Source organism: Lissotriton vulgaris, chromosome 5 (assembly GCF_964263255.1).
Source record: "Lissotriton vulgaris chromosome 5, aLisVul1.2, whole genome shotgun sequence".
Lineage (NCBI taxonomy): Eukaryota > Metazoa > Chordata > Amphibia > Caudata > Salamandridae > Lissotriton > Lissotriton vulgaris.
Window position 1 is genome coordinate 194,749,092 of NC_141693.1, and position 12,518 is coordinate 194,761,609.

Here is a 12,518-nt window from a genome sequence, read left to right on the forward strand (position 1 = left end):
GCTCCACCCTCCTGGGGAGCGACTGATGACTCAGTCGACACCTGGCCCAGGAAGGGCGCAGCCCCATCAACAAGGTACTCTGGCTGCCCCTGTCCGCACAATGCTGGCTCCACCTCCTGTGGGGCGTCTGATGCGCCTGCCCCTCACACTGAAAGCAGAAGCCGGATTGCACCCAACAAAGTACTCAAGGACTGAAAGTGGCTATGCAAAGGCCCCCCTTGGCCTGCGAGAACAAAAGAAATGCAGTATAAAAGTAGGAGCCCTGCTCCTTGTAAATTAGATCCTGTTTGAGCTACAGAAGGAACTCTACCCGACGAGAAGGACCGGGAAGGACAAGGAAGAGTGCTGGCTCTTGCCTGTGTCTGGTGCCTTGCTGCAGAAGGAGAGGAAAAGAAAAGACTACAAGAAGACTTTTGCTTTGAGAAACTTTGTGCCAAACTCTGCTGAAAGATCTCCAAGGGCATGCTGTTGTACTTGCCCCCTGACCAGCGCCCCAGGACCAGTGGGCGCTACATCCTGAAGAAAGCGACTGCGTGTGCTGCTTATCGCTGCAGTACTGACAGAGGGGTCTGGGAGCGCTGGGCAAGCCTGCCACGCTCCCCGTAACCAAAGCATCAACCTCCCCCTGAGCACCGTGACCGGGGCCCAAAGCAACAGCGAGAACAACGTGAGGTCCAGCCGCCGCTGGCCCGAGCACCGTGACCGCAACTGCACCGGGAGCCCGAGAGCAAAGTGAAGGAGGACCCGTCCGGTCCAAGCTCCCGAATTGACTACGCTTCGAGCCGTCAATCCACCTGCGAAGACGGACAGCTGCCCTGTGATAACCCCCTCTGGTCGGTAGCCTGCCCGACAGCTCAGCTGTGAGCGCATAGCTGCAACCGGTACTTTGGCTGGGTATGTCCTGCACTTGGGGACCGTACTGCCACTGGCCGTCACCACACAGCCGCCGCCTCCAGGGTCGGAGCGAACGACGAGGAAAGGACCCTGCCGCCACAGAGCACCGCCGCCCCGGACGACCCGTAACCTGCCCGGCTGAGAGCCGCAGCGAACAGCGACCCCGGAAAAGCAACACGACGTGGGACAGCTCCCCTGGAAGCCGCCCGCTCCACAAGAATTTGAAAGGTACTGTGTGGTATCCTCACGGTGCGAGCGCCCTGCAATTCGAGCTCGCACCGCGCTATCTGCTCCCAACGCGAGCCGCCTCTGAAACCGAGGCTCGCACAGCTCCTGGCCCTCGAGGCCCACGCAGAGAGCGCATTGAGGCGCTACGAGACACTGTACCTTGCCGAACCTGGGCAGAAGGCCCAAAAGATTGCTTATTGCTAAAAGAGAACTGTGGCAACCTGAACTTAAGTAACCTGGAACCGCTATTGAAAGTTTTACCACTGTATTTACAAGCCTGCTTGAAATTTATATAAAGATATATATTTTTACAAATACAGTTTGGTGTCATTGTGTGGTGGGTTGGTTGTGACGGTGTGATATTGCAAATGTTTAACCCTATGTGCCCCAAAGATTAGCCTAAGACTGCTTAAGCCACACTACCTAGAGGGTAAGCAGAGGTTGTCTGGAAGGTAACCCTCAGCCCTGACGAGGAAGAGAGAGTCCCTGCTTGTCGCTAGTGCTACACTGCGCCAACTAGAGCCTCCCCCTTCCTACATTGGACGCAGCGGTGAGGATTTTCGAATTTACATTTGCAGTGTTTGTACCTTAACTTCTGACCATTGCACAGTGATTGCAGTCCAGTTACTTAGCCACAGACATTTTTTTGATTTATGTGTTGCAAGAAGAATCTCCATGTGTTTTTGAAGTCATGCCTGTGTCAGTAAAAATGGAAAAGGCACCATCCATTTCTTCTATTGACTGTGATTGGGAGAAACTAGAAAACTATACCGGGAAACAGCTCAAGAGCTTCTGCAAAAATTTGAACATTTCCATGACCGGACTCTCCAGAAGGGAGCAGTTCCAAAAGGCGCTGAGGGCCTGGGTCAAGGCAAGGAATGCCCCTGGAAAGGATCTTGAATTTGAGGATGCAGAACAGCAGCTGGAGGGACCCCTAACTCCAGAGTGGAGGGGTGCAACCTCCCCATTGGGTAGCAGTGTTTCTGGCCGAGGTCTGTCACCAGAGGAGCTGGCGGACAGACAGGCCGCCCGAGATCATGAAAGGAAGCTGGCAGAATTAAAAATCCAACTGGAACTTGAAACCAAGAAGTTGGCCCTGGAAGAAATGAAAATGGAGCTTGCGCATGACTTAAGAATGAGGAAACTTGACATGGAGCTCGAGGGGCTTGAGGCCAGGAGGGCTTCAGCCTAGCAACAAGAAATGTGTGTAGCTCAGAGATTGAGCTTTGCTGAGTTGGAGGTGGAGTCCAGCTCAGATGGTGGCAGCAACATTCAGGTATCTAGTGCTGACAGCATAGTGCGCGCACCTAGAGATATGGCACCTGACTTGGAGGGGATTAACTTACACCAGGAGGTTCAAGGGCATGAGGTAGCTCCAGTAGTGCGCAGCGACCCTGAAGGGAATAGGGTGACTGGCGTAGGAGTTCATGGTCCTAGTGGTGGGAGGGATTCCCCCATGGTTGAGGTCCTGGTGGGTGAGTGTAAGGACCGCCCAGAAGAGTGTGGGTTGTGTGACAGAGACAGTCCGCTACTGTCTAGCCAGTCTCAGAAGGATGGAGTGCAGTATGTGTGTGAGGCGCTGGATGGTGAGGTGAAGGATAGTTTGGTTAATCCTGCTAGGGGGCTGTGTAATCCAAATGTGGGAGAGCATACTTTAAGTCCCAGTTTTCCAGAGCTATGCCAACACCTGTTGGAGAGTGAGTTCTCTGACCCCAGGGAGCTCACATTGGAGGCAGACCTTGTGGTGGATTCCAGTGGGTCTGGAGAGGCATTGGGGTGTGATCCTGTGGGGAGTGGCTCAGGTATCTTCCAGCCCAGAGTGGTGGAAGTGGCGCAGAGTAGCCCAGCTAGGTCCTGTAGTAGTGAGAGGGGTGTAGGGCCTCACGTCCTGTCCTTGAGGGGAAGGAGTGAGAATGGGTTTTGTCCTGGTAGTGCCCAACCTCAGTCTCAGAGCCTGGATGGTTCTTTAAGGGAACACCAGGTGGGGAGCCTAGGCTGTCCGGATGAGTCACCCGCTGAGGGGGATCCCCCAGTGTCTAGAGAACGTGGAGGCTCTGTAAACAGAGCTCCAGTAGTTCTGGTATCTGGCAGTACCACTCCAGTTGGGAGAGTGCAGAAGTCCAGGAGGAGGGGCGAGAGGGGGAAGGAGTCCCCAGTGGAAGAACCAGTGGGTCAGGGGCCAGCCAGCAGGGCTGCGTCCCCAGTGAATGACCATGGGGACACCACTTCTGTCCTGGGGGATCTTCCCGCACTGTCAGATGGACAGGGGTTGGGAGATCTGCGCCAGGCAGACTGTCGCACGGCACATGAGCTATGTGCCAGCCTCAAGGGGGGCATGCGTGCTCCCCGGGAAGTCCTGGTGCGCCAGGCAAGAGTTCAACTGCAGGGTTGGGTCCCTGAGTTGGAGAGCCAGGTTCAGGTGTTGTCTGACCTGGAGGGCAGGACCACTGTAATCAGTGTCCTGGCCCATTTCACTTCTAGGGGTACCACTCCAGATGGGAGTGGGCAGTACTCTGGAAGGGGGTGCAGAGGGAGGAAGTCCTCGCCTCTGACCCCGGTTCAACTAGAGGGTCTAGACCCTAGGTTTAAGGGCCAGGTGCAGGGTGTCCCCCCTGACCTGGTGCCCCAGTTGCAGGATAGCACCCCTGAACTGGTGGGCGAATTGTGCAGAGCACCTGCCACAGGTGCGCTGACAATTCTGGAAGGGGGTACCACTCCAGGTGGGAGGGTACAGAGCCCCAAGGAGGAGGACCGGGTGTGGGAGTGCCCACCCCAGTTTTTGGTTCAGCTGCCAGGTAGAGGCCTGGAGCTGGTGGGTCAGTGCCAGGATGACATACCTGACCTGACAGGAGGGAGAGTGGACAAAGGGTGCCAAGCACCCGGGGCTACGGCCCCCCACTCTCTGAGGCCACAGAGGTTTGGGAGCCCTGAGAGGCATGAGGCCTGGGTCTCAGCCCTGATTACTGTCAGTGGCCACTGTGATTTGATGACTGTCTGTTGGGACACACCTGTGAGCAAGTTAAGGTTAGAGGCTGCACAGGTGGTGTCCACAGAAGAAGAGAAGGGTGCCCCATGGAGTAGCTGGGTGGACCCTGAGAGTATGTACAGAGGATTTAAAATAGGTTCTGATTGGCGTAGAACTGGAATGTGCCCCTGCTGTTGCGGGCCAGGTCCATGTTCTATCGCCCCAAGCAGGGAAGCCCATCACAGTGGTGATTGGTCTACCCTGCGTTTTGGCTGGAAGGGGGTTGTGTTGGACCTGGGCCTCTTGGCAGGGTCATCCCTAAACTTTTTGCCTTCCTCCAATACTCTCTCTGACCTATTTTGTTTGGTTTAATGACTCTGGGCACTTTACCACTGCTGACCAGTGCTAAAGTGCATATGCTCTCCCTACTGTAAATTGTACATGTGATTTGATGTCCATGATTGGTGCATTGGATTTACTGTTAGTCCCTAGTAAAGCGCACTAGGAGTGCCAGGGCTTGTAGATGCCGATACTGCTAGTGGGCCTGCAGCGCTGGTTGCGCCACCCACAGAAGCAGCCTTAAGATGTGTCTGGGGTCTGCCACCGCAGACCCCGCGTGCAGTCTCGTACTGTCATGCCGGCTGGGCGAGTGCACCCACTCGCCAGCCCCTGAACCTTCCCTTGACTGCATATTAGTCACCCCTATGGTAGGCCTGCGGGCAGGGTGCATTGTAGGTGTAAGGTAGGACAAGCCCTGATGTGTGTGGCATGTCCTAGTAGTGACTTACAACTAAATTCGTATTTCACTATTGAAGGCTACCTGCTCCCGTTAGGCCAGAATGAGCTGCTGGAGTTATTACACCCTATAACCCCAGCAGGCTCAGGGAGCATGGTAGAGAGTCGTGTTTAGTATGCCTAAACTCAGGATGATGAAATAATTCTTTTAGTAAAGTTTATTTTAGTATCCTGTGTTTGCAAATGCTACTTTTAGAAAGTTAGCATTTGCTTGCCTAACCATTTTAGCCCGCCTCTGCTGGTATGTGTATCTGACTGTCTGGGACGTGTGAGTGACAGGGCTGGGGGATGACAGGTGGTGAATGCGCAGATTACACCTTAGTGGGAGGTAGGAGTGGCTCTTGACTCTAGATCTTGCTGTGCTCTGCCACTACAATACTGGCTCCACCCTCCTGGGGAGCGACTGATGACTCAGCCGACACCTGGCCCAGGAAGGGCGCAGCCCCATCAACAAGGTACTCTGGCTGCCCCTGTCCGCACAATGCTGGCTCCACCTCCTGTGGGGCGTCTGATGCGCCTGCCCCTCACACTGAAAGCAGAAGCCGGATTGCACCCAACAAAGTACTCAAGGACTGAAAGTGGCTATGCAAAGGCCCCCCCTGGCCTGCGAGAACAAAAGAAATGCAGTATAAAAGTAGGAGCCCTGCTCCTTGTAAATTAGATCCTGTTTGGGCTACAGAAGGAACTCTACCCGACGAGAAGGACCGGGAAGGACAAGGAAGAGTGCTGGCTCTTGCCTGTGTCTGGTGCCTTGCTGCAGAAGGAGAGGAAAAGAAAAGACTACAAGAAGACTTTTGCTTTGAGAAACTTTGTGCCAAACTCTGCTGAAAGATCTCCAAGGGCTTGCTGTTGAACTTGCCCCCTGACCAGCGCCCCAGGACCAGTGGGCGCTACATCCTGAAGAAAGCGACTGCGTGTGCTGCTTATCGCTGCAGTACTGACAGAGGGGTCTGGGAGCGCTGGGCAAGCCTGCCACGCTCCCCGTAACCAAGGCATCAACCTCCCCCTGAGCACCGTGACCGGGGCCCGAAGCAACAGCGAGAACAACGTGAGGTCCAGCCGCCGCTGGCCCGAGCACCGTGACCGCAACTGCACCGGGAGCCCGAGAGCAAAGTGAAGGAGGACCCGTCCGGTCCAAGCTCCCGAATTGACTACGCTTCGAGCCGTCAATCCACCTGCGAAGACGGACAGCTGCCCTGTGATAACCCCCTCTGGTCGGTAGCCTGCCCGACAGCTCAGCTGTGAGCGCATAGCTGCAACCGGTACTTTGGCTGGGTATGTCCTGCACTTGAGGACCGTACTGCCACTGGCCGTCACCACACAGCCACCGCCTCCAGGGTCGGAGCGAACGACGAGGAAAGGACCCTGCCGCCACAGAGCACCGCCGCCCCGGACGACCCGTAACCTGCCCGGCTGAGAGCCGCAGCGAACAGCGACCCCGGAAAAGCAACGCGACGTGGGACAGCTCCCCTGGAAGCCGCCCGCTCCACAAGAATTTGAAAGGTACTGTGTGGTATCCTCACGTTGCGAGCGCCCTGCAATTCGAGCTCGCACCGCGCTATCTGCTCCCAACGCGAGCCGCCTCTGAAACCGAGGCTCGCACAGCTCCTGGCCCTCGAGGCCCACGCAGAGAGCGCATTGAGGCGCTACGAGACACTGTACCTTGCCGAACCTGGGCAGAAGGCCCAAAAGATTGCTTATTGCTAAAAGAGAACTGTGGCAACCTGAACTTAAGTAACCTGGAACCGCTATTGAAAGTTTTACCACTGTATTTACAAGCCTGCTTGAAATTTATATAAAGATATATATTTTTACAAATACAGTTTAGTGTCATTGTGTGGTGGGTTGGTTGTGAAGGTGTGATATTGCAAATGTTTAACCCTATGTGCCCCAAAGATTAGCCTAAGACTGCTTAAGCCACACTACCTAGAGGGTAAGCAGAGGTTGTCTGGAAGGTAACCCTCAGCCCTGACGAGGAAGAGAGAGTCCCTGCTTGTCGCTAGTGCTACACTGCGCCAACTAGTGCCTCCCCCTTCCTACATGCAGCTATTCATCAGGGAGGCGCAGGTAAGATCCGGAGGGCTGCAAGCGGCCGCCAGGACAATATTTTGAGTACCCGTCCTAATTTGCATACACATGTTTTGCAGGGGTTTCTTTCTCTTTTTAAGCTCATTGTATACTTTGAAAAATGGTTAAACCTATGATTTCCTACCTTTTCAAAATCAGAATATCCTTTTATTGCTGACTTCTATTTTGTTTGTTGACCTGAATGTCAAGCCTTTCTTGTGAAACTATCTCAATCAAGAGAATTTAAAAAAAGGGTCTCAACTCTGCCTTTTCAAGAAACCTCTTTTCAAATCCCATGCACACTCCAGGATCAACATCCTTCAGCTGAAGGACCAGTGCCTTCCTTTAGCAAACAGTTCAGGGTGACTTTTCCTCCATAGCACAAGTACATGTGGTTAAACTAGATGTTGCTGGACCTAAACCACCCAAGATATTTTGACAAGTCACAAAATGCAAACTGTACCCGGATTTCTGATGTTTCAGCCCTAACTCTTTACATCATGCACCACGCACCACAATAATGAGTAACTACATAAATACAACTGTACAAACATCAGCTTCATAACATTAGAAAAATTAACAAATACATATTTTAATTTCACATGACATGTTCTTTTCATCATTGTCTCATATGATTGGCAATGTTTTTAAATAATGAAATGGGGGTTATCCTTTAGAAAAATTCTACTAAAGAAACATCTGTAATTGTAATCAAGGAGAAATTGCTTGTGAAACCAGCCCGCGCCTTGTTCTCCTTGTACCCAGAGTACAGGGGAGCAGGAGGCAGACCCGGGATCTGTCTCTGCTGCCGGCCTATCAGTTGAAAGCTCACCTGACGATGTTGGGGTGCGACAGTTTCTGCAGCAGGGTGATCTCTCGCACAATCACCTCTTGATCCGCATCGTTCTTGTAAATTTTCACCACCATTGGTTTGGAGGTGGAACTGTTAGTCACCTACAGGAGAGATGCCATCATTCTTCTATTAGAAACTATGTAGCGTGCAATACAACACACATAAATAAATACAAAAAACAACCAACTTACCCTGACCATACTGTGTGATGCACTGTGTTGTGGAATTGATTATGAAGTATGTGTTAAAACGTCATTTGTGATTTTCTTAAATTATTGCTTCATGATGAAACTCTGCTGCTTTGGCATCCTAACTTTAACAGTGAACAGTGTGAGGAAAGAGTGTGTGTATGCAAGCGAGTGTGTGGGCATTTATAACCCACGCTGTGGGGAGCAGCTCAGTCCTCATAGCATGGATTAACCTTGTCAGAACCAGACACACTATCTCTGTGAGGACCGGTGCATTGTGAGGACCCGTCCCAGTAGTGTGTTTAGGTACTTTTGAGCGAATATATAAAAAAAAGTACAGTTAGATTTGCCTCGGTCCGCTTTATAACCTACTCTATTATCAAAGTTCGTGTGGAGTTCGAATAGTAATTACACACTTCATTGAGAGAGAGAGATTATTTTACACTGTGTCAACAAGGGACTCTAATTTTCGAGATTACAGGAAGTTTGTGGATGACCTCCAACAAATGACTTCTAACATCAAATCACCCTGAAAGTCGAGGTGCATTACTAGTACACAAATAGAGGTTCAGTCATGCTTTAAGTAATCAAATGCACATGGCACCCTTTTGAGCATAATGCCAGGAGTACACCGTGTGCAAGTTTTATAAACTCCTGAGCATGTCATGATGTGTACGAATATTCAATACATGTTATTTGATGCTCCGTCCCATATGGCATCGAAGGAACGGTAGAGTTTGTTGTGTTAACTATTTGTATAGTACTTCATGCACGCAAAAGGCCCCTCAGATCCCTCAGGAGCTGGATGGACCAAAAGAGAGGAAAGTAAGGGACTAACTATGTACCACTTTCGTTCTCTGTTAAATGTCATGGTGTAACCATAGTGATCACATATGAAATTGTAATACTTTTACTCATTATTGCGCAGTTCATGATTACCGGATAGTATGTACACAAACCAGCAATATATTGTTTAACATTCTTTAACTTCAAAGTCATTGCTCTAATAGATGTCACTTTTAAAATGTCCCTAGTTCAAAGTTTCAAGTTATGAATACTTATTTGACATTTACCGAGTTTTCTTTTTTTTTTTTTTTTACAAAATAATGAAACAGGCTTTATTGGACGTCCCTATCAAAAACAGCCTGATACAACATTTTAAACAATCCTCACTCGTATGAAATCCTGAAACATGAATCAGACTTCAGCTTAGTCATTAGTCCAAAGACTATGCATTATAGAGAGAATTGTGCTTCAAAATATGAAGGGCCCAGTTCACAAGCTGCACTTTTACATTTAGTAGTGCTACATTACTACTACTATGCCGCTGCGAAAGTAGTCTTCTTGTAGCTATCTTCTCCCTCTCTTCTCTACTCTTTCCTTCTTTTTCACCTGCTCTTAATCTTCTAACAAGGCATCAGAACAGGGTACAGTCTAACATGTATATCAACTACCTGTAATCATGACAACATCAGCCAATAGTACCCTGTAACGGTAAAGCGAATGTACCTGTATAAAAGACTCAATAAAATACTTTGAAATAAAAAAAAGCTGTTGGGGCGCTAGAGGGCGCGCTTGCGGAATGGCTGCCTAGACCTGCAGCTCCCGCTCCTTGGATATTGATCCTGCATCGATCTGCTGCCACGGGGACCGTGTGATCCCCAGAAGCCCGGTCCCCGCATCACGAGAGTGTTCCCTACACTCGACCGAAGTTTGAAGCGGCTGGGAGACTCGGTGCCGGAGATACGGACTCCCAAAGATTGCCCGACGTCAGCCCTGGAGCGCACTGGGGAGAGACCCCGGCCACCGCAGCTACGCGACCTCGGGGGCCGCCACGAGGCCGCCAGGCCGCGCGGACATCTTGCCTGCATTGCTCCTCCGAGCCGGACCCCGGTGTGGGCTGAAAGGGAGAGCGGCGCTTCTCGCCCTGCACCCGACTTCATCCTGACTGCGGCGCTACCAGTGCGCTACGCGACCTGCTCTCAACGTGGTGCTTGGTGCCCGGCCGGCGGCCGTGCCTGTCCCCGGAGCCGCGACGGACCCGGAGCTCTGTGCGTTGCCTGCCGTTCCCACGGAGAGAAGCCCCAGTGCTGCGGATAGCGCTCCTTGCCCACGGATCGCCACGGATCCTTCAGCCACGAGCGGAGGGGGCAGCAGCGGAGGGGACAACAGCGATCAGGAGGCCTGAGTGCCCTTCCCCCACAGGGCTACCTAGTGCACTGCATTGCGCGCTACAACGACTGGCGAAGGGGACTTGGCCCGGAGGCTTGGCGCAAAGACTGGCGCTTCGGCGCCCACGCTATCTGGCTGCTGCTGGATGAGCGGCGGACGTATGCTGCCATAGAACAACGACTGGACACGTGGCGCTGCCTGTGTCACTGCGCGCGCGTCGAACCGCTGCTGGGCCCCAACCTTTGAATCACCCCTGATACACAGCCGGTTGCTGACCGCCCGCTTGGCCACTGCCCTCCTTGCTATTCTGTCTGGACCCTCACTAGTTTGGAGATATCAGCATGGGGCGCCCCGACGCTCGCCAGCCCAAGCTCAGCTTCGATAGTACTCGCAAGGGCCACACATCGACGCAGACACGCCAGAGTCCCGGTGAGCCACCCCAGCAGCCTGCCCAGCCTGATGCCCCTGCTGCGGACATCGCCAGCCTTCTACAGGAAATGCGGCAGGGCTTTGCCACCGTGGTAGAGAAAGTGGATGGAGTCACGGCTCGGCTGGACGCTTTGGTCCACAAGGTGGATTGCCATGAGGAGCGCCTTACGACTGCGGAGCAAAGGATTTCCGACAACACCGACGCCGCCGCGACCCACGCAACACAGTTAGCGAGAATGGATAACCTCCTCCGTGTCATTGCGGCCAAGAATGAGGACTTAGAAGCGCGAAGCCGCCGCAATAACATTCGCATTACCAATGTGCCGGAATCCACTGCCACAGGCAGGATGGAACTCTATGTGGAGAAATTGCTCAAGGGCTCAATCGGGGAGGACGCCTTCTCCTCACAATTCATAGTGGAGAGGGCTCACCGTTCACTAGCACCTGTGCCCCAACCTGGCCTGCCACCGCGACCCATAATCGCTCGACTACTGAATTACCGGGACCGCGACACGGCCCTTCGAGCGGCCCGGACACAGAGATCGCTGAGGTATGAAGGCATCACCTTTTCCATTTATCCTGATTTTACACCAATGGTTCAGGATGAGAGGCGCAAATTCCTTCCGATAAAAAAGAAACTGCGTGAAGCCCAGATAGACTATGCACTTTTATATCCGGCAAAGCTGAGGGTTACTCATCAGGGCACACAACGCTTCTTCACAAACCCGCAGAAAGCTGAAGATTACTTCAAATCCATCCGAAGGGCACGCAGGGGAGAACGGGCGCCTGAGGACGACCTGGAGAACGATGCCCTACCACCTGAACGCCAGGAGGATTAACTGCCTTCATGACCTTCGACACTTGGCAAGCACGTAATCATCTACTAGTTGGTGCTAACTCACCACTCGGTGGATAGGCAGCATCATATGGATTGGACTTCATGGACATCGCACCCCCTGTGGTAACGTATACCAAGGACCGCTCTCTTGGCCCTAGCCTCCACCGAGGGCGGTACAGACTGGAGCTATGGGCCGGATAGTGGCAGCGCGCACCTTTAGATGTTCCCTAATTGGGTGTTCCCCACTGAACAATTGTTTGTTTGGCTTTTTGCCACACTGAAGTTGGGGGGGAGGGGTATGGGGGGGGGGTGTTCTTGGGGATTTCATGGCTACTGGCATGTTTGGGATGCTGGGGTGGGCGGGGGGGGTTCAGACGTTAAGAGGTTACTATTGCATAGAAGGTGTTTGCTTATGCTGATGTGGTGTGGGGCTTGGCGCTCCTGTTGCGGCTGTAACTCCATGCATTGGCCCGCTTGGGCGCCTTCTTCTTTACTGTCAATGTGCTTATGGCTGCGGTGAACTTGCCTGTGCGATTAACATGTCTTTCATGGAATGTTCGGGGGTTGAACGATGCTCGGAAATGCAGGAATGTTATCGCCTACTTGAAAAGGCACCATGTGCAAATAGCTCTGCTACAAGAGACACACTTGCCCGTGCGCAGGGACGCCCCGTTTGGACAGAAATGGGCGGGTACCCGTGCTTTTTCCTCCTATTCGTCTTATGCTAGAGGAGTGGCGATACTAGTTGCTCGAGGTGTACCTTTCTTTCACATGGGGGAAATGGCGGACAGGGAGGGGAGATATGTATTGTTGTGGGGGAGACTGGGGCATGACATTTATTTATTTGTCTCAATGTACGCACCGAATGTTGACTCACCTGGTTTTTTTTCCGCACTGTGGGGCGAGATTGTGTCCATCGGGGCACGACACGTCATCTGGGGAGGTGATTTTAATCTGGCCTTGGTACCTTCCCTGGATAGGGCGGATGGTGTTAATTCTTACAAGCCCCGAGCTAGGGAGGTTTTGGAGGGGGTAATGGAGGAGGGTGGCCTATTTGACGCTTGGCGACAGCTACATCCCCACGGGCGG

At 52.5% G+C, this 12,518-nt stretch overlaps 1 protein-coding gene across 1 annotated transcript in view; it reads right to left on the reverse strand.

Annotated features, from left to right (window-relative positions):
• The window catches only part of LOC147710458 (dual specificity testis-specific protein kinase 1-like), a 413,858-nt gene that overhangs the window by 116,449 nt on the left and 284,891 nt on the right, over positions 1-12,518 (reverse strand). Inside the window, exon 3 of the mRNA XM_086921146.1 lies at positions 7,782-7,903. Coding sequence (XP_086777272.1) covers positions 7,782-7,903 — 122 coding nt within the window. The remainder of the gene's footprint in view (positions 1-7,781; positions 7,904-12,518) is intronic.